Here is a 25619-nt window from a genome sequence, read left to right on the forward strand (position 1 = left end):
AATTTGAGATGTTTAATGGTCCCCTGTAGCTGCTGGATGTAAATTGAATTTATTTATGTTGCGGTTGCATTGTGATACGGCTCTGATGTGGAATGGCTGTGCTCGGATCAAACTCGGTCTCTAATCTCATTTGCTCCCTCAGAGCAGTTATTTGTGCTGACCGCTGGCCTCGTGTTGCTGTGAGCAGCTGACACACAGATTAAAGCGGCTCCGTCTCTGGCCTCCATGCTGCAGTAGCTGCTTGGATCTCTGGGCTGAACACAGCAGGCCGTGCCCATGTACACATGCTGACACTGTTAGAACACGTCACATAGTCGCAGAGGCTCGTGTCAGACTGTCAGAGACACTTTCACCTGGAGGGGGATTCTCCACAGACACTTTCTGTTACTGTTTGTGGAGTCTGTGCTGTCTGTAGTCCATGTTTACTGACCAAGGGGGTCAGGGCGTCAGGGCGTTAGGGCGTTAGGGGGTAAGGGGGTAAGGGTGTAAGGGTGTAAGGCGGTTAGGTTTGGCTGCCCCACAGCTTATTGGGACTGTAGTTCAAAGACATGCAGGTTAACTGGTGACTTTAAATGACCAATAGGTGTGTCAGCCCTGTGATTGGCTGATCAGTCCAGGATGACCCCGCCTCTCACCCAAAGTCAGCTGGGATTGGCTCCAGCCCCCCCCCACAACACACAATATGAGAAAAAACTACACCAACAATGTCCTTTACATCTATTTCATTGTGATCAACATATTCCAAAGGGGGAAGAAAGTGGATTGAAGCACCAGGAGGTGAAACAGCAGCCCTGTCCTGTCCCTCTGTGGAGTAACGTCTGACATCTGATATCAAAATAATCATTTTAATAATGACAGAGCAACGAGATGTATCTAAGAAGGAGCCGCCCCCACCCCACCCCTGATATCAGACATGGTTTTAAACAAAAACATCTTCTCCTCACATGCTGCTTTCACTGTATTCCAGACTCTCTGCATTGTCCTAATTTCACTGTGATCCACGGGGAGAGCAGTGTGAGCCTTGACAGAGAAAAACAAAGAGAAAGATGGAGAAGCCCTACAGTCTGTGCTGTGAGGAGGATCCACTGGGGCTGCACCCCGCTCTCCTCCATCCTCAAGAGGCCATCAGCTATGATAAATAGCCAGCAGGAGAGAGAGGATGAAGGCAGAGAAACACACACACGGAGATCACAGACGAAGCAGGATGGAGTGAAGAGCACTGTGGTCTAATCTATGCTGCAGTGAAAACTCAGCTCTCTGCTTTATTCCCGCTCTCCCCTAGAGCCAATGAGCCAAAGAGGGGGCTTCTAACATACAGTACAACCCCCACACCCGCCCCCCACCGCAATCCATTTTCTTTATGCTTTATTGCAGCAGCCTCTCGGCTCAGCGGGGGCCCGTGGCTGCAGGACGTGCACATGTTGTTACAGCAAGATCACCCTGCTATTTCTCTTTCAATTAGCCTCACAGGGTCCGGAGCAGCGGACCTCCTGCCCACAGCTAAATCACCCAGCAGCAGCCACAGCTCTCGTCCTGTCGTGGCCGTCGGCTCTGCGGGCCAATGAAAGGACATACCCCCCGTATGTAACCACGGGGGCCACAGCTAACGGATTTACTGCAGCCCACGAAGCATCGTGAAGTCTGCACCGTCTGATGGACACGTCTGCTTTGGTGTGTGTGTGTGTGTGTGTGTGTGTGTGTGTGTGTGAAGCATTAACTGCTAATGGAGCTGCTAATCAAACAGCAGCCTCACGAGTCTCATGTAATAACCAGAACAAACAAACAAAGGAACAACAGGTCGATAACAGACCGTCGTACTCTCAAATATGTTGCTTTGTGTCTCTCTCTTTACAGAAATCCTGTTTTCACTCACTAATTAATTCCACTTGCTGATAAGAATGGAACTTTTGCTAATGTTTGAAATTAAAAGCTAAGCAGGAAAAGAAGGATTATGTTCTTTGAACCAGCAGAAAGTCTTTAAAGGTGAAACATGTAGAAACTGGGCACCTGCTCTGAAAACGGGGGGCAGAAAATCACCTCCTCCTCCTCCAATAAACCTGCAGCGTCCTCACCTCATCTATTCAAGCTTATTAGTCATTATTATTACTGTCAATAGACATTATTATTACGGTCATCAGTCATTATTATTAGTTATTTCTCATTATTTTTACTGTTATCTGTCACCTTTGAAGCCGAACACATCTCTCCATCACTGAGGGCCTCATTCATGAAACCTGAAACTCCTTCTTTAGGTGTGGAGGACCTCCATCAGCCTGCACTCAGCCCTGAACTCGGCCTCGCCGAACACCTCTGGAGGAAGTTAGTGTACCGACGGGGAGCCGCCCCCCCCCCCACTCATCCAGCATCAGTGCCTGACCTCACTAATGCTGCTTTGGCTGAATAGGCTCAAATTCCCACAAACACATTATAAGATCACGTGGAGAGCCTTCCTGGGTGACTGGGGGCCGTTTGAGCTGTGAAGGGGGGGGTCCCACGGTGCCATGGCCGCCCATGGTGTCAAAACGAGACATCCTCATAGCTCATAGAGGTGCTATGGTCAGGTGTCCGCTGACTTTTGACCAGAGAGAGCAGATCAAATAGATGTTTCCATATGTAGTAAGGTATTTAGAATGAGATTACTGCCGGTAATTACTGGTCAGTGGTTCCTATGGGTGTCTGTAAAATGGGGGCTGTAATGGAAATAAAATGTAAATTTGTACAAATGGTGACTGAAATTAATTTATAGTTGCTGATTGAGAGGAAATTGTGTCTGTGTGGGAGACGGGATGTGGAGAAAAAGACATTAGAGCATTTTGGCCTCTCTTATTACCAACATTAATAAGTGCATTACACTGAGAGCCACTTCACCGCAGCAGGAAGGAGAATCCTGCTGCAAATTAACAGCTGCTAAAGAAGGAGCAGCTACGTCACAACAGTCCTGTATCATCTCTGACATTCACTCTGCTCGTGAGCTCATGATGTCGGCCGTTTGCAGGTAGGCAGGCGGGGGGTCCTCTCTGATCCTGTGGCTGCAGAAAGCAATAAAAAAGAAAGCTGCATTATAGGAAGAGATGCATTCTGGGAGATGTTGTTTAGAGCCAGGACCAAACATTAGGATGTCTCAGGCTTCACTTCTGACTCCCGTCACCTTCTGGTTACATTACTATTGTCATTAGCCCTTTAATGGGCCCCTCATCTTGTGCGCTGCACCCTGAGCAGTACCAGGACACCCTGCACGTTCTTTGGGCTCCTGTTTGAAGAGCCAGTGGTGGGATGAGTGTGTCTGTGCTGGAACATGTTATCTATACGCCTGCATGTTCTCCACTCTCTGAAATGAGCTTGTTCTTTATTTATAGCTCCAGGAGTTCCTTTCGCTAACAGAGACAAACGGCCTATTAGCAGTCCTGCATTTTACATGGACTGATAAAAAATAGATACATCTTCCAGGGTGCCCGGACATCAATAAAGAAGCTGACAGAGGGGCTTCATTTACGCCTCGCTCATCAGAGCTCACTGAGAGTAACTGGGCGTGACAGGCTTGTACAGAACAGGACACGGTGGGAGGGAAATATCCTTCAGTGATGAAATTCAATTTCACACAAAGTCATAACCTCCGCCGTGTGGGACGGGGCCGGGCTTTGAAACGTGGAGCTATGGAGGGATGGATTAGTGCACAGTCACCTCTGCTCTGCTAAAGGCTGCATACAACGGCGGCGGCCCCCCCAGCAGGAGCCCCTCAGTCAAGCTGCTTGACAGCCTCTATTCTAATGTGCCACAGTCAAGAAGAAACCAGGAAATACAAACAAATAAGTTGTGGTGCCGTGACAGCTGGATGAGGCAGACCGCCCTGGCCGTCTCCCACAATAATGAGATTATATGTGAAAGCAAAGCTTGTTGTGAACTGAAGTGTACCATGTGGAAACGAGTGAGGAACTGAGCTGGGCTTATAAAGGCTGGGGAGGAGAAGGTGGCTTGATGAGTGATCAGGAACAGGTGTGTGGAGATTGCAGGTGTGTGGGTTGATGACTAAATGTCAAAACCTCCCATTTCATGTTGCAGGAAACAAGAAACATGAGAGCGAGCAAAAGAAAGTCAACACATCCACAGTGAAGACCTGATCAGATCACCAGCCTGCTCCTCTGCCTCTCCTGGACAGAACAGGGTCTGTAGATAAAACTAAGTCAATAAAACATGACAAAACACATGTTTCTTAACATTATTATAGTCTTCCACATGGAGCTATGCTGTGAGCAGGTCAGAGGAGCATTAGCATCACGCATGTGTCTATAAAGTGAGATTCATCATATCGTTTAGATAATCCCATAAATCAGCTTTATTAATAAGTCACAGTTTTATAATGATCCATCCAGACAGGCTGAGAACCTTCTCCCTCCTCGGACTCAGGTGGAGTCAGTGCTTCGCTGTCAGAAACATCCTCATGAGTGGAATCTGCTGCAGACACACACACAGACTCCTGCTATTATTCTGTCTCTACTTGTGTCATGAGGGCCATTTTGAACAGCAGCATTTCAAACGTTCTTCTGATTCTGGATGTTTATATTTTACCTTTTGGATGTTTTCTGGGTGTGATTGTTCATAAAAGAGTTTCTTTCCCCTGTTTTGTATTCATCTGTGTGAAATAGATAGATGAAGTAGCTGTGACACCTCTAACTGGGTGTTCATGCTCACGTCCATTACTGAGGAAAAGTCAACTCAAAGCTCTGGCTGCTGAACGTCAGCTTGTTCAGCCAGCTTCTATGAGGAAATCACACACTTGTCATCCGTCTTTTAACACTGCAGGAGCTGAACCCCCCCGGCTAATTAAAGATCAGACACATTTCAAAGCCAGGCTTGATGACGCTGCTGCTTCAGCCCTCACAGGTGAAGTCACGCTGCACTGGCTTCTCACTGGTCTCACCGTCAGTGTGTGTGGTGCGGCTGGACTCCCACGGTCACATCCATCTGTAGAAGGATGCTCCACCCTCATCACAGCAGGGCTCTTCTTCCTCGGTCAGAGGCACCGACACTGAGCACACATAGGTGTCTCCTTCCGTCGGTGATGTCTTTGGTTCTTTATTTAACCTCTGACCTGCTGGTGGAGCTCACATCTACAGCCACAGCAGCATCAGGACCTCCATAAAAGTGTGATGAGAACCCCCTGAACCTGCCAGTGGGTCACTACGACCCCTCGTGACCTGTTTCTATTATCCACTAACCTGATAACAGGGCCCCGTCTCCTGACAGCCGTCTGACCTCCACCTCCCAGAAGCACACAGACGGTCAGTCAGCTGGTCCAGACGAACGTGCACGGCAGCTTTGGTGACTTTCTCAGGAAGTGGTGGAACCCAAAACCAGAGCTAAAAGGAGCATGGATACTGGATCCATCAGCTAATCTGTGCCGTTGCTGTGGGCTCTGTGTGAGCGACGTGATAATACTAGTAAGACCTCATAATAATAGTAATGTCAGTGGGGGGGCGCACCCTTTTCCTAAATAGAAAAGCACATATACTGCAGCTTTTAAAAAGGTGGGTGGACTTATTTCCAGACATTTATTAAGACGCACCTCATCACTGTTGGGGGGCTGAGAGTAAACATGACAACATCCACCAGAGGGAGGTTGTGCATCACAGCACACCTGAACCAGACCATCCACCTTATTACCAAATAAGTCAGGGGCCATTAAGCAGCAAAATACATGAAAGAACACCCCCCCCACACACACACACACCTGTTAGGTCGAGATAAGGGGTGAAAAGCAGACCTGAGCATGTGTGAAGCTTTGGAGACAGATCTGTGTGTTCGTCCTGTGTCGTTTGTCACTGCAGCGGTCGCCCCACGCTGTTCTTATGCTTGACAGGCTCGACTGAATGCCCAGCCCATTAGTGTGTGCTGGTATTCATGCTCATTTCTGATATGGCACTAATTTAATGCAGGAAAAAGAAATCAATTCGACTCCCCCCATAATTAATTAAGGGAAAAATCCTGTTGCAATTACATCTCCATAATAACCAAAAGAATACTAGATACATGCCCATTTTAAATGAATTTGTCAGCATGTCAATGGTTTCTAATTATGTGAGGCGCAGACAGAGCCGGCCCGTCTGCCGTTCAGCCGTCAGCTCCACATCCCAGCTCCCCTCAAACGGAGAGTCAGATGGAAGATTACCGAGTGTTTCCCATCCAGCTCTTAAATTCACTTTGCATCGCCCCCATCACTCGGATCGGATTCTGATCCAGCAGATATTGACACCAGAGCTTCATGCCAACATTCAAACTCAATATATTTGTCCATTTTAATCCAAAGACACACAGAGAGTTTGATTCTGGTCGGGGGGGGTCCTCATTACATTCAAAGGACAGTACAGTCTGCCGGGGGGGTCTGTGGGCTCAGACAGTACGCCATCGAGTCAAGCTGCAGGTATTCTGACATAATGAAGCTGTTTTTACGTGAACAACTAGTCTGGTGTCACCAGGCTCTGTGGAGCCTTTTAGCATCTTTCAGCCTGTTGTTTTGGGGCACTTTACTTCAGCCCCCCCACCGTTCTCTGTCTGTCTGAGAACAGCAGTGTCTCTGGGAGTGTGGACAGACAGCGGGTGATGACACTCTGCCCCCCTCCAGTAATAACAGTAATGATAATGACAGCGGCCCCTCGTCACCTCTCGGTGGCAGTGACAACATAAATGTTGTCGATCTAAAAGAAAACGTCTCTTTTGGCAGGTGGCACCAAAAGCAGCCAGTCAGCAGAGCACACGTCTGTGTTTCTGCTCTCTGCTGCTGTTTGAGACGTATTATTACCCCAGTTTGTTACCCCTCTAATGGCCACTGGCCACTTCACTGTGGTGACAGGTCAATATATTTTTTAAGCTGGTAATTAAAAGTCTTGCTGGCAATTTTCAGAATTAAAGTATTTAAGGGGAACTTTAATGCAGTGCAGTGAATTTCCCTTAATTCTCAGAGGAGCGGAGCAGGACCACACGTCGGTCATGTAAGGTGTGTTTCCTTTACTTAATGTTGAACAGTACTGTAAAGCTACCGTACAGTCTGTGGCTCCTACATGTTGTGTAGCTGCAGCCACTGAACCATGCTGGCTGCTAAAACGGTGTCTGCTGAGGGACTGACACGGGAAAATGACTTCTGTGGGTCACATATTGTATGTGGCCTCACACGCAGGATCATAAAATGAGATTTATTATGCAGCCTGTCTGGGTACAGGCTGTACGGAGGCTCCCTGGTACAGAGGAATATTGACTTGGGATGTGGTTAGAATTTCCAAAGGGATGTCATATACATGTCAGAATAGCAGCAAAGTGATGGGAGCATGCTCTGAGCATGTTCTCCCCTGAATACAATCACATATCCGCGGCGCCCGTCCGTCATTCTCCTCCTCCGCCGCCTGGCCTGCACTTTCCTTTCTCTGCCTGGGAACAATAAGTGGCACCAGCAACTCAGTGTGATGAATGCTATCTCAGGCAGCACGCGCTCCTCCACTGCTCAAGCCACTGCAATCCAAATAGTCTTTTTTTCCAGACAAAGAGCCGGGGGGGGGGGGGGGGGGGGGGGGGGGGGATCTGGGAGGGATTTGAATGGTGAAGCACAAAATTGAGTATTAATGTGGAAAGTTTTAGCTGAAGGTGTGGGAACTTTCACTTGTACAGTTGAGTCGAACTAAAGGCTGCAAATGGTTGTAACGTGTTATTATTGCTCACTGACTCTCCGTGTTGTACTCTGGTGTACTGGTAGGATCCTGGTGTCTCTTCCCTGGTCCCCCCGTCTCTCTCCCTCATGTGTGTTTGTCTCCCCATGTCTGTCACCTGAGCGGAGTCAGGGAGGTTACTCCTGGTCATCTACCCACACACCTGTTCCTAACCCTCCGTTCAGCATCACATGTACTCTACATTTAACCACCACTTACACTTAGAAACATACTTATCTCAACTCTTTCTAAACATCAACAGTGTTCTGTGTGGGGCTGAGCAACAAGCAACCTGATGTAGGCCTGGGCTTTCCTCTTGCTGATCAAGCTTCTAGCAGAGCCGAACAAAGACAAGATTGTCTCAGAGGAGAGAATTTAACAAACCAATATGTGGGAGAATGGGGGGGGCTAGCCACTGGTCCTGATTCTCACTTTTAATATCAGTCCTCCATGCACACACACCACACACACACACACACACACACACACAGACACACACACACATGTTGCTGCCTCAGTGCAGTCCTGTTCTTAATATTTTGGTCACTTTAGCTGAAGGAAGTCTGTGACAGACCTCTCTGCAATCACACAGACACCTTCAGTCAGGTTTTGTTTGTCTTTGCACTTGTAGAAATGCATTTTAAAACCAGCAGACATCAACACTGAGCTGGGTATCATTGGTTATGGTCAGCTTTAACTGGCCGCTGTGTTACTGGATCTACGGTGTCAGAGGAACATTTAGAACATTTAGTTTAATCCACTCCATGAAGTAGTTTTAAATAGCTACCATGGCTCACCAACCAGCACCGTCACCTGGTGGGTGGAGGAAGTGCATTTAACCTATTCAGTGTGACCAGAAGCAGCGATGATGCGTTCACTGCTACATGGGCCCATTTGAGCTTTGTTTACTTCCTGTTCCTCATTGATTTACTGGAGTATTTTGTAATATTGGTGCTTTGGAGTCAGTCTTACACAGGGGCCAAATGTTGTGTTCCACTGAGCAACCCTCACAGAAATGAAGGGGCCCCCACCTCCAACGGTGCACCCAGTTCTCTTCATTAGATAAATGGAAAACGAGCTAATCTGTGACTTCCTGACAAACATTGAATCCTTATCTAGTTATATCCTGTTTGAGGAGGAACCAGCAAACACAACACACACTGCTTTTAAGCAGCAGGTAACCATGATGATGCCGTCTAGTTTACAGCTTTGGAAGAAACAAGGAGAGAGGAAGAGATTTCAGGAGTGGAGTCTGTGCTCAGTTTTCATGAGCTGAAATGTGAGCAGCAGCTGAGCTGACCCCTCTCCTGGGGGCTGTTAAAACGCCATCACACATTCACTAAAGCCGTCATGGACTGTTGGTCCAAAGAAACGAAGGCAGCAGCAGAAAACGAGTTGCAGCTCACTCCTCTGTCATTAGCAGGCTGCAGGACGAAGGCTTTTCCCGTCTCTGGGACGGCCCCTGGACAGTAACTGATAGGTGAAGGTGTAGGGGTGGGGGGGTGAGCCCACCACGGGGCTGACAGCAGGTCTCTGACAGAGAGAAGCTCACTGCCACAAAGCACCTGAAGGTCTGAGACAAAACACTCAACATCCCATTCACTGGAAGTGCATGTTTGAAAAGCCTCTCTTATGTCTTTAACATGAAGGATTCTGTTCCAAAATGTTGCTCCTTATTTCTCCAAAAGACAAAAAGATGAAACTGTTGTTGAATCCTCAAACAAACAAACAAACACAAAACGAGGTTTGAGGATTAGCTGGTTAGTATGTAGGAGAGCTCAGGAGGGTCTGAGTAATCAGTGAGGGTGTGTGCTGAGTGTGCACGATGTCGGAGGTGTGAGTGTCTGAGGCTCGGCTAACAACTTGGTTCTGAGCAGAAGCAAACACCAGAGAACATAATCCACCAAAAACAGAGAACAGACAACTGTGCATTTATCTTGGACATCGTGCTGTCGGCCCAACAGGTCAGGTTCACATATATGTGGGTATATATGGAGTCTCCACAACTTCTGCTCATGATAAAACTGTCTGTAAACATGTGATGGAGCTCAGGACCGACTCCATGTCAGCTACAGTGATGCTCAGAAAACAGCAGAACATTTTCTAGCGTTGGATCCTGACTGGTCCTGTTTCTATGGTCCTGTTCACTGAGAGGTGTGGAGTGGTTCTGGATGTGCTGAGGTGGCATCATCATCAGTGTGACCCACGGACCTTTAACTTACTGCTAACATAGTCCTGACTTCGTTATCAACAGTTTATAAAAACTTCACCTGCAGCTCAGTTTTATCTGCAGTCACTTCAGTGTTACGTTCCTGAACACTGGAGCGATCACAGCTTTGTTTGACACGTGTATGACTAAGATGGACACTTGACTCTGATTAGAAAAGAAAACAGTTTCCACGCTGTGCCACGGCATCAATTGGAGTTACCACCATCAATCCATTTCAGTGTCACCTTGGGTTTTCCCTCACAAATCTAGCTTTGCACTGGCCTCACAGGCACAGCATCAGGTGAGTCTTACCTTGGTATCTGAGCAGGACTGATCCAGCCTGAGGCCTCTGGCTGTGGAGGCGGACAGAGATCTGGTTGCTGTGGCTTCGGACTACCAACCCTCTCATCAGAATGGACTCGTTGGCCAGCATGGTGTTCTCCCCGTGGCCCACGTCTTCAAACACCACCTTGTCTCCCTCGGAGAGATTCACGTTCATCACCTGACAGGAAACACACAGGGCATCAGAGCATTTCAAGGATTCAAGGAACTTTATTGTCATACCAGCACACATTTACACATGAGACGGTACAAACTTTCGCTCTCAGGTCCTGATTTAAGCCACAATAAATCTATAAAAGAGTCCCATATAAAAAAGAAGAACTTAAAAGAAGTGTAAGCATCTAAGAAACACAATGTGCCTCATATCAAAAGCAACGCACTGAAGATCCAGATTGTGGCATGTGGAGCCTCTAACTAATGAACTCTGTGATCACAAAGGCCCAGCAGCAGCATCCTGCCACAGGTCCCACACTGGGGGGCAGATTTATGAAGAAACCTGTGTGTGCTGTGGTTTTCATTGTGTGTCGAGTGCCTGATTCATTACAGCAGCACGTCAGGACACAGTAGAGCCGACATCCACACCCCCATGGCCAGAGAGGGAGAGATCATCAGCACAGGTCAGATCTGATCGCACAGTGACCTTGGATACAAAACATTTACTTTGGCCGTCACTGTTGTTTAGAATATTAGAATAACATGATAATATTAGCATCTTTAGCATGGTCTAATACATAATAATACATCAGGAGGCATTAAGTCACTTTAATGAATATGCAGAATATGCAGCATGTGGAGGATTTTAATAGGATGAAGACTAAGAAAGCTCCATCCACTGATTAAGACCTTTAGATGTGACTGAGAGCTCTGGAAAAAAGATACTGAGTGGAATTAAGTGGATGTTTTTTTTTTCCAAGGTGAGGAACGGACTTTACCATGATTAGTTATTTCTAGTCCCATCACCTGAAGGTGTAGCTGTGTGTCTGTGCTTCTTCTTCTCCTGTGTACTGTTGTTGTTGGGAGGGTGTGTAAGCTCGAACACAGAGTGACCACATCAGGATGTTCACTGGCCATAAAAGACGAGTGGGAGTCTGGCTTGAAGACAGAGTCTCTCCCTGCCTATGTAAATCAGATGTAAATTCCCCTATTTACATAATATGTATTTGCAGTCACGGCCATTCACATCAAAACTGCACCCAACTCGCTAACACTTTACAACAGCAGCTCCACACATTATTGTGGATAATTTCAAAAGTGGCATAAAGGCTTCGCACTGAGTTTATCCATTCAGAGTGGCAGCCATTATTGTTGTTACCATTCATCAGCCAGTGAGACAGCAAAGCAGACAGAGTTCTCCAACTTCAGATCAGATAATAAAAGGCTCGTCTTATGAAGGGGCTTCAGGTGCACCAGCCTTCATGGATTCATTCTACATCTGAGGCATCTGTGACCTTGACCTCTGCGCTTCAAGCACGAGCGGTGAGAAGTGTAGCGCAGAGAGTGACAAACATTTATCTCTACCAACAGTCTGCTTTGCATTAAGCTCGGGCACAAATCAAAAGTAAGAAATATGGAAAAAGCCAAAAGGACAAAGCAGCGCTCAGTGATCACACTGCAGATAGGTCTGATAATTGTCAGCTTGTCTCCTCTGCTGAAAGCACGTCTGCTGAGAAATGTCACTTTTATCAGCGTTTATCACAGCAGGTATATCTTTATTCAGGCGTTAAACGGAAGGAGGCGTCTTGTCTTCACGTGGCCCTCCATAGATCATATCAGCTGCCTACTATCTCAGCGAGCAGGGAGATGAATCTACAGCTCTCCTGAGAGAAGCTGCTGAGGGAGTCTGTAGTGATGTATATCCACTGACATAAGTGTCAGTTAAAAGTATGCTCACATTACATGAACATCCAAACTTCACTCGATTGTCTAGAGGTGGAACAACACTGTGAATATACACTTTTATGAGCAGAATACAAACTGTGGAACATTTACTGTATGTGTGTTAAAGTAACTAAATATTATTCACCTTATATATGCTTCATCTAGGTTATATCATCAGGAAACACGCCATATATTTTCATTGTTACGCAGATGATACCCAATTATACTACTACAATTATACTTATTAATAAAGCCAGATGACATTTTCTAACAACATAACTACTCTGGATGGCATCACTCTGGCCTCCAGCTCCACTGTGAGGAATCTGGGAGTCTTATTTGATCAGGATTTGTCCTTTAACTCCCACATTAAACAGATTTCCAGGACTGCCTTTTTCCATCTATGTCTATAAATGATGCAAAACACTAGTCCACACATTTGTCACTTCTAGGTTGGACTATCATCATCTCTTAAAGAGCTCATAGTACCGTACTACCCCACTAGAGCACTGTGCTCCCAGACTGCAGGCCTACTGGTGGTTCCTAAAGTCCTCTAAAGTAGTGATGGAGCCAGAGCTTTCAGCTATCAGACTCCTCTGCTGTGGAACCTCCTTCCAGTCTGGGTTCGGGGGGGCAGACACCCTCTCTACATTTAATGTCTGCTACTAACTTGGTATTGTGCTTGTTCCTGTGGGGAGTCTCGAATCGTTGGATCTCAGTACCTCTAAGACTTTAAAACAGTTTTGACCTGTTGAGTGAGATACATTTTGTTATCACCTGACTATAAAAATAAAAATTGATTTAGTTAATCAAAACCCCCATTTTAGAGGGAAGCCGTAGATGTCAGCATTTCGCCAGTGACGCTGTTGCATTTATTTTAAAGGAATGGTTTGATGTTCCTTTGTGACTTGTTAGCTTAGCTCAGCCTAAAGAGTGGAGGCTAGGTGCTAGCCAGAGCAGATGATGACCCTTTTTATTTGGATTCACTCTTTAGACATGTAGGAGATCCTACAGTCATCAAGTTACTATTTTAGTGTCGTCATCATCGTCATGAAAAATAGATTGAATAGATAGAGTCTATTCAGTCTTAACTGATCAGTTTCTCCTGTGATCTCATATATAAACATGAACGTGATCCTGATAATGATCCACAAATAGATTAAAGAATTTGACTCTTTTGTTTCACGATCATAAAATATAACCTAAAGAGTCTCTTCCACATCGTGTTGCTCATTGCAGCCACGTCCTCCTGCATCCTAAATAAGACTGTGGAGCTTCTTTGATGCCCGGCCGTTCCCATCATACCAGCTGGGACTCATGAGCAGAGCTCATTCTCCTCCCTCGTACCACCACCTTAACATGAGCCAGGATCCACGCCAGGTCACGTGACGACACCGCCACAACAACTAAACAAACTCCAAACACTGATGAAGACTGTAAGATGAATCTAAAAGCTCTGTGGAAAAAAAACAACTTAAATTAAGTTTGTCAGTCCCATGTATCACCCTCATGTTATAATGAGTCATGCTATATGTACTGTAGGCGGGGGGGGGGGGGATTGATGACTGCCATCACTTAAACCCACTCCGTACTGCTTATATAACACTGTGCGTACAGTCCATTATTCAATTACAGTGCACTTGTTTAAACTTAAACTTCACCTGCATCCCACGTACAGTAGGAGCCAATCAATCCTGAGCACAACATGAGTGAGTCATGCTGTAGGAGCAGGCCGCAGCCTCTGCAGCGTGCTCGTGTATAACAAGTCGTAATGTGCCGTTAATGAACTCATGGACACAGCATCAGGATAATAGTGTGCTGAACAAAGGGCATCACCAAGTAATCACATTATGCCTTCAGCTCAGGGATAATAAAACACTTGAGGGAACATTGGGAGACGTAATCCAATTTGCCCTGGCACCAGTCCAGCTTCTGTATAACTGTACCTCACAAACATAATCAGGGGGGTGAACCCATGTCTGCAGAAAGAGTTATTACTCTGACAGCGTAATGGATCACAATACACTTTCAAATCCAAATCACTGGCTCCAGTAAATGCAACTTGAGCTATCAGAGGAAATTAAACACGTTCTACTACGGTGGGTGAGGATGCCTGTTTAGCTGAGACCACAGTGTGATTAGTGTTGACATGTCTGCACACACACACACACACACACAGTAGAAACAGTGGACCACTCATTGGGTCTTTAGAGGACTGCAGCTGACAAACTAAAACTTGGGCCTGATGATGCCACTTGAAGAAAATGACCCTTCAGCCCAAATGTCTGAACCACATCTAACGACAATCCACCCGATAGGTGTAGAGAGATTCCCCCCAAAATCAGGAATATCAACCAAGCTGGCTGAGCCACAGGAAAAGTCAGGACGTCCCCAGACCATGCTGCTAGTGTGGCCGCTAAGGTCATCTTCTGCCACACTTTGTTTCTGTCTTCTGGCTAAAGTCCCTCTGTGAAGCTCTGCTGCTCTACAGCAGCAGGAATGGAAACAAGCTCTGCAGCAACAGTCCAAACACGCCAAACAATCAGAAACCTAAGTTTATGTGAATTATGTTGCAAGAAGACATGAAGCAGTGTCCTTTGTTTCCATCCTTCCCATTCAGTAAGGTCTGGGTGAAGTAAAGAATGTCACAAATGCAGACACAGTAAAGTCCCATGTCAGAGCAGAGTTTGGAGCCTGTGTGGACGGATGAGCGAGCAGCGATCAGCTGATAGGCCGACACACCTGTCAGTGAGGCCGACATGGTCCTACACTTCCTGTCACATTTAGAGGAAGCAAAACTAGCAGACAAGAACTAAACTTCTTCTTATGGGACGCTAGAGGTTTTCTCCTTACAGATGTCGGAGACTCTTCAGCGAAAGGAGGAGCTGCTGCCGTTAGTCTGAACAATGAAGGGAACAAATGAAATGCAGCGGACGGATGTTGGGCCGGGGTCATTCTACGGGAATGAGGAGATGTGGAGGCGGGACGGTCGGGCCCCCGGGGGGAGTGACACAGTGAGAGAGGACCATGACCTGCAGGAGACACACAGCACCTGTGAAATGACACCCGTCATTACTGGAATACATGAAGTGAGTGGATCCCTGAGAACTGAGGGGGTGTCACTGTTACTAACCAACATATTTACATAGCGAATGACTAAATCCTCACAAAGGCAGCAGGAACTAGGGAACAGTGTGGAACAGAGAGGAGCCTCTCTGACATCCATTTACTTTATAAAAGCAACAAATGACAGCTGAATAATTCAACTGACACTCCCTCATTAAATATAAGCCGACAACTTCGGGGGACAGCATGGAGGATGAGAGCAAAACAGGGACAGATGGAACCCTGGGATATGGTGTTGACTAATGGATCAAAGTGTGTGTGTGTGTGTGTGTGTGTGTGTGTGTGTGTGCGTGTGTGTGTGTGTGTGTGTGTGTGTGTGTAGACAAACGCAGCGACACAAAGAGGAAGACGGGGAGAAATGAGGGGGAGATCCGGTGTAATTCAGGATCATGCTGGATGCTGTTAGATATTCTCCTGTTCTCCTCGGAGACGCCTTGTTGATCTTCTGATTGTGTGCATCGCAGACAGAAAGCCGGCTGAAAATAAGATGAGCCTTTCCCTCTAATTGCTTGGCTCCTTCAAAACATCACACTTCCTCCCTTCATCCATAATTTCAGCTCCATAAACCGCCGAACCTGCCCCCCAAAAGAGCCGATCTGTGTTACACATATACTCAGGTAATATCCCGTCCCCAGCATGGACTGACAGACCGTGCAGTCCACGTGATCCTCCAAGGTGATGTATGTGTCTGAGCGCGTGAGTGTGTGTCTGCTAATTAACGGCAGTAATTAAGAGGGAGGTGAGTAAATGATGGAGTCGATGGAACATCTGCTTCAGCAGGAGAAGTGGGTCACAGTGGAGGCAGAACAGAGGCAGACTGAGGCAGACTGAGGCGTCCCTCAGCCCGTCAGAAAGGGCCACTGGTGGGGGAAATCTCTCCCCACCAACTGTCTCTCTTATGTAAGATATCCACATGTTCACATGTTAAGTTCACACTCAAGATAAGATGAGATATTCCTTTATTAGTTCCATCCTTCCACTTACCCCACAGAGTTAATAAAGGTGGTTATGATCATCACATGTGGATAACTGTCTCCATCTCCTGTTCAAGTCTGTATTGTGTGTGTATATAAATCTCTTGTGCAGAGCCGAGCCAGCAGTCAGTGTTTACTACTAGCACAGACTGTGTGTGTGTGATAGATCACATTGCTCTGTGGCATAGAGCTCTATAACTAGTAAAAACAACTAACTAGTGAACTGGGAGACACAAACAGACTCACCAACCAAGGTGAGCTAAAATCCCTGTTTTAGTGAATGTAGTCTGGTGTGTGTGCTGTTTGTGGTTAAACCAAAAGGATCTTCCAGGTCTCTCTCTGTAGGGATCCTTTCCATGATGCTGTCACACACTTAGAATAACACTCTGAGCCTGGCAGTGGACCAAACAAGCCCTCTGACAGAAGGACTGTAACTAGTTCAGGCTCGTTCTGCTGGACCAGTTCAGTCATTGGGGGGGGGGCAGGTTTAATAATACTGGAGTCATCCCTTAAAGGCACTATGAGTAAAATGAGACAATATTTTCTACAAAATGTGATGCCAATAGACTGAAACCTGCAGACAGAAATGCGCCTGTATAGGGCTTTAACATGTGCACCACCACTGGCCAGTACGTCACCTCTCTCCCCTCAAACCATCATCTGTCTCTGAGATCTTCTTTTTGTTAAGGAGGTGCAGGAACATCACCTGAAAGCAGAGAGAGCCAGACGGACGGTTCAGGTTAGACGAACAGCTTTGGAGGAGAAAACAAAGGGGAAATGATCGTCCAGCCTGTCTGTTGTAGTTTCTTGTCCCATCACACCTCACTGCAGTGATGTGGGAGTGCTCCACAGCGGACAGACATGATGGTCACTAACCACTAAACCCCAGTGTTAACGAACCAGTATGAATGTGTCTTCCTTCTCTACGTCAGACACCCCCGCTTTGGCCTTGTGCCACACTGGTCGTGTCGCTTCTGTCAGACAAGCAGCCGTCAGTCCTCATCGCTCTGTCAGTCAGTCCAGTGAGCGTCCTCTCAGATGGGACGGATCATCTCACAGTGGAGGAGTTATCCCGGACTGAGATCTGTCAGTACGCTCTCTTTAAGTGAGCCACATCACCATGGTAATTTGGGTCATGTACATTAGTGGGTCCACCAGGTGTATTTGTCTTTCCTTGTTTTAAATGGATGTGCAGCCGCCTCCAACGACCTCCAGCAGCCTGTGAGCGCTGCCTTTTTTCCATTAGCTGCCTGGTTGGTGTCAGAGTGCAGAACAGTAGTAAGTAACGCACAAAAACACACATAACAAATGCAGTTTTTGGGCTGAGATAGCCTTGGTGATCACTTCTACAATCTAGATCAAGTCAAATCACCCCCACACATGAAGCTGATCTCCTCACTAACTATCAAGTGACCTTTCAAATAACTTTCACTGGGAAAAATCCCCATTTCCAAAAACAGTGCACACACAAAGCAGTGAGGCAGTGGCTCTGTGTGCTCAGAGACCAGCAGAACCACTTTGTTCTCCGTGATGATTTGATGGGAAACGTGATATTTATCATTTCAGATCTACCGTCATTAATGGACCGTTTCCAGGTCACTCTCCCCCTCCGGCTGTAAGAAAGGCTCCTTCTCCTACATTAGTGGACTGTACAGCACTTATCAATAATGAATAAACTCTACTGTTGCATATTAAGTGCACTGGAATTCTTTCATCATTTCCCCAGAGTGATTGATGCAAGAGATGATCAAATGTTCCTGTTTTTAAAGCATGAAATCGTCTCCCAGCCTCGGTGAGGGACGGGCTGGTGTTTCAGTGAAACCATCTGTGCAGCAGTGACCAGCGCCAGAACACACTTAATATTCACTGTGACTACGGCGGCAGGACCGTCGACTGCGGCGCCTCCACCTTCTCACTGTGTTCATGTGTTTTCTCAGCACGAGTCTGCATCCATTACTTCCCATATTTATCCTATTTACTGCATTCAACTTGTCATTATTTCATTTTCAAAAGCCAGACTCAGGCTGGTCCTCAATTACTCTGAAAGGCTGAGAACAGATTTTCTCCATCTGAATCTCACTATGAGCGGCGGGATCTTCACTCTGTTGTCTCATTTCAAAGTTGGAACAGTTTGAGACGGTTCTGCCTTTTCCTGGTATGAAGTGGGCCGTGACTCAGGATTTAGCAGTGTGTTAAAGTTACTCAGACCACACCCCCCCCATCTCTGAGCAGGTAGAGCCTGTGGACACCTCTGACCTGTCTGAAGCTCATTTAATCAGGAATCTCAGACTTTAAAGGTTTTATTCTTTTGAACAGGATCATCCACACAGTTGAAAGGCAGTAAATAACCTCATCAGAGTTACAGAGAGGCCCTCAGTGGTCCTGCTTTGAATAATCTGTGTCCTCATCGCATCAGTGATTCAGCAGGAGGCAGACAGAGCAGCAGCCGTGTGTGTAAAACTAGCAGTAAAACGACAGAGAGGGTGACGCTTGTGAAAAACGATCAGCTGTGTGGGCTGTTCCTCTGCTGGCCATCTGGACCTCTGATATCATCAACCTCATCCCACTGTAACAAACCTGAGATCCATCAGCCTGCACCAGACTCTATGTTCTCCACCAGCTGCCAACACGAATCTGAAAACACTCACAAACTGTGTCGAGTGCTGCACTCCGTCCTCGTCCTCACTTCTCCTCTCCTCAAACAAATCCCATTTCCCAGCAAACTGCTGTGGGTGCTGCACGGCCGGTAGGAGGGCTTCTCCAGATGGAAAACGTGTTGTAGAGGAACTTTCATTGCTCTGTCATGGAACTGTCAGTACGTAGATGGGTCAACCAGAGCTAGATCCTTTGTCTTTTAATGGTAATCTGGTGATCCTGAGGTCCTGAGGCTTTTAATCTAAACTCATAATCTGCAGAATACTGGTGATGGTGAAGGTGAAGCTCTGCTCCGTCACCTCCAACAGGACCACATTCATTCATTTCCATTATAGCTGGTGTTACAAGTTACTGCAGACTATTGAGCAGAATCCCTTTGTGACTTGCGCTGATACGATGTTACCCTGTCAGGCTTTTATCGGATGCATGAACATAGTCTCTTGCCCAAAATGTCAATTAAGGTTCTGGATTCAAAGTAGAAAAAGGACTTTAAAAAGTCACCAAATCATTAAAAAAGATGGTGGGAGCAAAGTCACAGACTGTGGGGGTGTCACCAAACACACCTGCTAGTAAACGTATTTCAGTCACAATCCTCCCTTATCACGCCGTGGATCATGATATCATAGCAGAATTAAAGACAAAGTTTGGACGGAGGCAACGATGCACAGGGCTAATGAGCTCCACTAATCCACCGTCCGCACACCAGCAGCAGAATACTGAGTCCTAATCGAGTGTGTGTGCTTGTTTTACGGCAGCCGGGTGATATTTGCGTGGAATTTAATCAGGGTAAACACATGAAGCATCCATGTGTGGCGGCACTGCGCTCTGCCGTGGCTCTGGATTCATCAGCATGTGTCTACAGGTCTGAAGGGGAAACGTGTCGTACAGTAGCAGCAGATCCAGTCAGAGTCCCTGTTCTCCATCTGTAGATCAGCACTGGTTCAGTGACGCTCCTGCTCCACCCACATAGTGGGTCTTATAGTGATACAGTGCTCCTCCGGCGTGGACAGTCTTCAGTATTTCATTTACATTCTGAGCATTGTTCTGTTATTTCCTACCAGCTGATACAAGTATTTTGTTTGCCGGTCCTGATGAAATCCTCAGCCGAGCAGTGATGGTGCACCAGAAGCAGACGTGCTGCCAGATGGGCGAAGCTAATTTCAAGGTCTGGAAAAAAACGAGGGTCAGGCGCTGCGTGTGCTCGCTGTGTCACCACCATGACAACAGGGCTGCATGTTCGTTACAAACTGTTCTGTATGTCGGTGCTGCACACAGAAACAGCTCCTATAGAGGGTGGGAAGGTTCTCCAGTAAATACAATAATTCCATGACATTTTGGCATTATTCATTTTCAATAACAACAATATATTGTGTCCTCGCAGGCGTTCTGTCAGGGCTGCGGAGCTTTTCCATTGTGGGCTTTTGCATTTGAACAAAATAGTTTTGCAACCAGCACACATGCTAATGGAGGCTACATAAGGTGAGCGTGGCCTTCTCTTTGTGCATGAAAGAAAAACTACAACAAAAAAACTCCCCAGCCTGCTTTCACAGCCCCGTCCTTGAGTCGCCCTGTAGTCTCAGGCTGCTATCACACAAGAGCCTCGGCTGCAAACACAAAAGAGAGAGGCTTGAGATTAGTCTGGCTGTTTGAAAGGAAATTGAACATTGTGTCACACCAACCAGACGAGAGCAGTTCTTTCTCTCTGTTTTATTCCTTTTTCCCCTCAGGACAGCCAGGTAATCAGCGCTTCATGGACAGTTTGAATGCAGATGGGCAGGAGGTCATGTGATCAGAGGAGCGGCCCCCTCAAGGTCGAGGCAGGACGGCTTGTAAAGTCGGCCTTCACAAAGACAAGAGCCACGGCGCTCACTGGAATAAATAATGAAGGAGGGCTTGAAAAGAAAATAAGGAAAACAAAACATTTCTCGCATTAATTTGTGCTCTCAAAAGAATTATTTATGAGTCAATAGTATTGACGTTTGAGGGCCTGTTTATAGGGATGAGTGTGGCACCTTGACGCTGTTAATATATAGTAATGAGTTTAGTGTTTGTCACAACATCAGCCTCACTTCCTGCTGCTACACCAGCACTGTTTGGTGGGGGGGGGGTATGTTAGATAACTATTCCAATCAACACACATCGCTTTATATTTTGGCAGTAATCCTTTACACCGACCATCCTCACCGACGGCTGAAATGATGGCCGCAAGTCATTCTAACAATTCTTCCTAAAGCTCATAGTGCAGAGTGTGTGTGTGTGTGTGTGTGTGTGTGTGTGTGTGTGTGTGTGTGTGTAGAAAGCGCCACAGCTGTAATGTTTCTGTCAACATGATGATGAAAATGTTCACTTGTGGGTTTGTTTTCTTCTCTTATTAGCAGGTGGATCAGACTATGACAGTGTGTACAGTAGAGAGCAGCTGTGTGTGAGTGCAGACACAGGGCTACCAGCTGGCCTGGTTTTACAGCTTCCTTTCTCATGTTTGGAGAAAAGAAGGACACGATTTTAGATTGACGATGAGAGTCAGCCACTCAGCTCTCAGTCTAGTATGTGTACATGTGTGAACTGCTGCTAAATGTGAATTTCCCCACCGTGGGATAAATAAAGGCTAATCTAATCTAATCTACAAGCACAGGTGGACCCAAGAGAGCGCCGCCCCTCTGAACCTCCTCCTCTTCCATGAAGGCCGGTGATGTGGGTAGAGACGTGTGACTGGTGAAGTGTGCACATTGATAAACATACAGACTGTGTATACATGGACATTATACACATTTAAACTAATGAGTGTGTGTTCAGGGGAGAGCGGGTCCGTTGTCCCAGAGCTTATTAGAGCCAAACTAGAGGGCGCTGTTTCATCATGTGATATCAATCAGATGGGGGGAGATTTAGTATTTTTTCATGTTGCTGCAACAAAGCTGCTGTAAGATGCTGTGACATCTGTGACTTCATGGAGCTGTGTGGATGTCCTGGTGGTCCTGAGCACCGTGTGGTAGGATCCTGGTGTCTCTTCCCTGGTCCCCCCGTCTCTCTCCCTCATGTGTGTTTGCCTCCCCATGTCTGTCACCGGAGCGGAGTCAGGGAGGTTACTCCTGGTCATCTACCCACACACCTGCTCCTGATCACCTTCTCCTCCCCAGTCCAGTTCACTTGTTGCCAGATTGTCCGTTCCACATGGTATTCTTCAGGCTCCCAGTTACTAGTCGCTTTGTGGTGTTATTCGTGCTTGTTCCCCTGGTCTCCACTCCGTCCCTGTCCCCCGCTCCACCAGCCTGCCTCCCCCGGTCCCTTCCCCAGCTCTGTTGTGAATAGACGTACCTGTCTCCTAACCTACGTACCGGTGTCCGTGTCTGCATTGTGGGTTCAGCCAGTTCCGTTCAGCGCAGCAGCGTGGGGCTGTACGCAGGGACGGGGAATCTTTTCTGTACATTCACACAAACCCATAGAGCTGCATCCACTTCAACACACTCAACGCTCACCAGCGGGGTGAAATCCTCATTTCCTAAGCAACAGAACATCCACTCACTTTATGGGTCTGCACTTGTCTTGTTTTAACATTCCCCTCACCTATTGCTGTTTCATTATCACCATAATCCCTACACGCCTGTCAGAAAATTGGTTTTATGCAACACGCCTGCATGAGAGGCTGAAAAAAAATCAGTGCGCAGGCTGGAAAAAAACATAGAAAAGGAAACGATAAGCAAGGTGAAGGTGTAAATGGAAAATATATTTAGGCACAGTGCAGTGTACAGTATGTATGAACACAAGCAGAGTGGAATTTACATCCTGGGCCCTGCTTGTCTTTGGAAATGGTGCTGAAGACAATAAAGTGCACAGAGGGAAATAAAATATACAGCAGCAGGATATCAGTGTGATGCAGAACTGAGAAACATGGTGATGCTTCGATAATAGTGGGACTGTTCGAGGAGCCACATGCATGAGAGGTGATACTGTAGCACGATCACCATTCAAAGTAAAGCCAGCTCTGATAAGTGGGTGTCTCTGGTGGACACAGTGTGATCAGACACACTGTGTCCACTTTCCACCAGAGCCTCACACAGCAACATCCCATCCTTATCAACCAATCAATCTTTATTTATAGAGCGCCAATTCACTACAGCGTTATCTCAAGACTCTTTCCATACAGAGCAGGTCTAGACCAAACGACCAAACGATTCAGGAATTCAACATGAAGGATTGAAGAATCCCCACAGAGCAGCTCAGATATTAGATTAGGACACAGTGGAGGAAGAACTCCCCTTTACAAGTGAACAACACAACATGTGAATGAACCAGGAGCCAATCAGGGACTGATGATGATGGTTCTGAATAACCAGCTGTATAAAAGATAAAGACAGTGATAAGAGGAGTTGGAGACGCCACCAGACACCAGGTGATGTCATTCCTAACTAACTCTGTCACTAAACAAATGCTGATACTGCTTCATTACTTAAAGCTGCACTAATCAATATTCTCATGTGAACAGACTAAATGTTTGCTCACACTCACAGACCGTCTCCCTCAGCTCTACGAAGCCTTTCAGCATCTTTCAGCTCCCCGTGTTGGTTTTACTGGTTTAGTTCAGACTGACGGCTCTGATCAGCCCTGTGGTCTGGTCTGATGAAGCTGCTCAACCTGGTGCTGCATTAAACGGACGCACAGTTTGCCTTAAGAGCCGCTCTCTCTGACCTCAGGGACATAACTCGGTGAGCCTGGAGCACACCGACTCCACCCACAGACCACTGCTGTCCACACAGCTCACATCTCCATCTCATCATACACTCACATTATAAATCAGGAACCAGCCGTCCGTCATTCTCCAGGGGGAGCATTCGCCTCAATGTGAACCACAAAGGGTTCCAATCAGGAAGGTGTACATCAATTAGTTTAGTATTCAGACATTCAGCGTGTCCTCAATAACTACCACCAGTATTACTGTGCTGATGTCGTTCAGGTGTTAGTTTTACTTCATGATCTCATATTAAAACCTTATAATATAATATAACATAACATAATATAACATTGATCTTTTTCTGAAATGTAGTTTACCTGACACTCTATGTATTAGTGAGTCCTCAGGTATCAGTCTGATTTGTTCCTTGGTAACTAAGACTGTATCAGTGAGGGACAGGGGTGTTCACTGAGTCTGCTCCACACTGTTCAGTGTGTAAACGGTTATTTTACTGGACGTCTCGAAATCCATTTAGACTCTTCTCATCTGATTTCCAGTCAGTGCTCGAGCAGTAGCAGAGAAATTCTCATCTGTTATGCTGTTTCCCCTCCTTTCTCCGTCCTCCCCCCTCCAGAGTTTGTGTGGGGTCAGCAGAGCTGTCAATAAGATGTTAAATCGAGGCCAGTTTTAATCGCTGGTCCAGCTGGGAGCGGAGAGGAGCTGCAGGTAGCTTAACTGACACTCTCACCTCAGCGTCTGTAGCTCTCCCTTCCACTCAGGGACTCTTTTGTCCCAATGACAATGACCTTTCCCCTGCCAATAGTTATCCTTCAGGACAGGAAGAAAAACTAGATTTTGTTGTTTCACTTTGTATTTATTTGTATAAAAGATCCTCTCGAGACCCCAAAGCCAGCTGGTAGAAAGGAGGCTGGAGTTCCAGAAAGCCGAGGGAGAAGTCAAGGGCAAGAAGGAGAGTGTGTACGCAGGTGTGTGTGTACCTGCACTGAGCTCTGAGCTGTGCATGTATATATGCATGTGCAGGCAGCAGTGTGTGTGTGTGTGTGTGTGTGTGTGTGTGTGTCTTTGTGTGGTGAATCAAAGGCCTTGTGTGCAGGGCTGCACAGAGCTGATAGCTGACCCATCAAGCGTGGCCCAGCTAAAGCAGAATGAAAAACACCCACATCAGAAAAAGCCCCAGCAGAGAGAATTTCTAAAGTGCAGCGCTGCACTGTGCACATCTAAAGGGCTACCTCAGCCACAAACACACACCTCAAATCCTCAGCCAATAATGGACACTTACAAAACAGCGAGCTGAGGCCACAGAGACGGGGGGAGAGAGGGAGGGAGGGAGGGAGGGAGGGAGGGGCGGAACACACTCGTGTCCTTCACTCTTCAGTCTCCAGCCTTTCAAGCTCCAGCAGTCAGACACACACTTGTACTCTATGTAGTCTGGAGGGAAGGCGTAAACCCCCCCACCCTATCTGTGAAGATCACACAGGCGGAGCTCCGAGGACACAGGTTCACTGCTACCAGAGCCAAAGTCCTGAGACCAGAGGCCGGGTTAGCCATCCATGGCCACGGCTTAACACCTCCTAACTAAAGGCAGGGAGGAAGAGGAGCATGGCTAACTAAAGGCAGGGAGGAAGAGGAGCCTGTGTCTGTAGAAACAGTGTGCTGGGTGAGAACAGCTGCCTGGACCTCCCTCCCTCCCGTCCGTCCGTCCCTGAACACAACACTGACATCATCACCATCAGTTACAGACCAACATCATCACTGATTTGATCTTCTTCGCAGCTGAACGTCACTATGAGCTCCCTCCACTATGAGCTAGATGATGGTGCCCCCCCAGCTCATTTTACTTCACACCCTCTACTATGAGCTAGATGATGGTGCCCCCCCCAGCTCATTTTACTTCACACCCTCTACTATGAGCTAGATGATGGTGCCCCCCCAGCTCATTTTACTTCACATACATGAAAAAACCAGAAGCAACGTTGTTCCTGCCGACTAAACACCTGCACTTTGCTGAGGAGATTTGAAGGACAGTAAAGTGTGGAGGGGGCAGGGTCAGATTA

General features: G+C 46.9%; 1 protein-coding gene across 1 annotated transcript in view; it reads right to left on the minus strand.

Annotated features, from left to right (window-relative positions):
- The window catches only part of sez6b (seizure related 6 homolog b), an 80295-nt gene that overhangs the window by 33626 nt on the left and 21050 nt on the right, over positions 1–25619 (minus strand). The window contains exon 4 of the mRNA XM_070828634.1: positions 10216–10405. Coding sequence (XP_070684735.1) covers positions 10216–10405 — 190 coding nt within the window. The remainder of the gene's footprint in view (positions 1–10215; positions 10406–25619) is intronic.

Source organism: Pempheris klunzingeri, chromosome 4 (genome assembly GCF_042242105.1).
Source record: "Pempheris klunzingeri isolate RE-2024b chromosome 4, fPemKlu1.hap1, whole genome shotgun sequence".
Classification (NCBI taxonomy): domain Eukaryota; kingdom Metazoa; phylum Chordata; class Actinopteri; order Acropomatiformes; family Pempheridae; genus Pempheris; species Pempheris klunzingeri.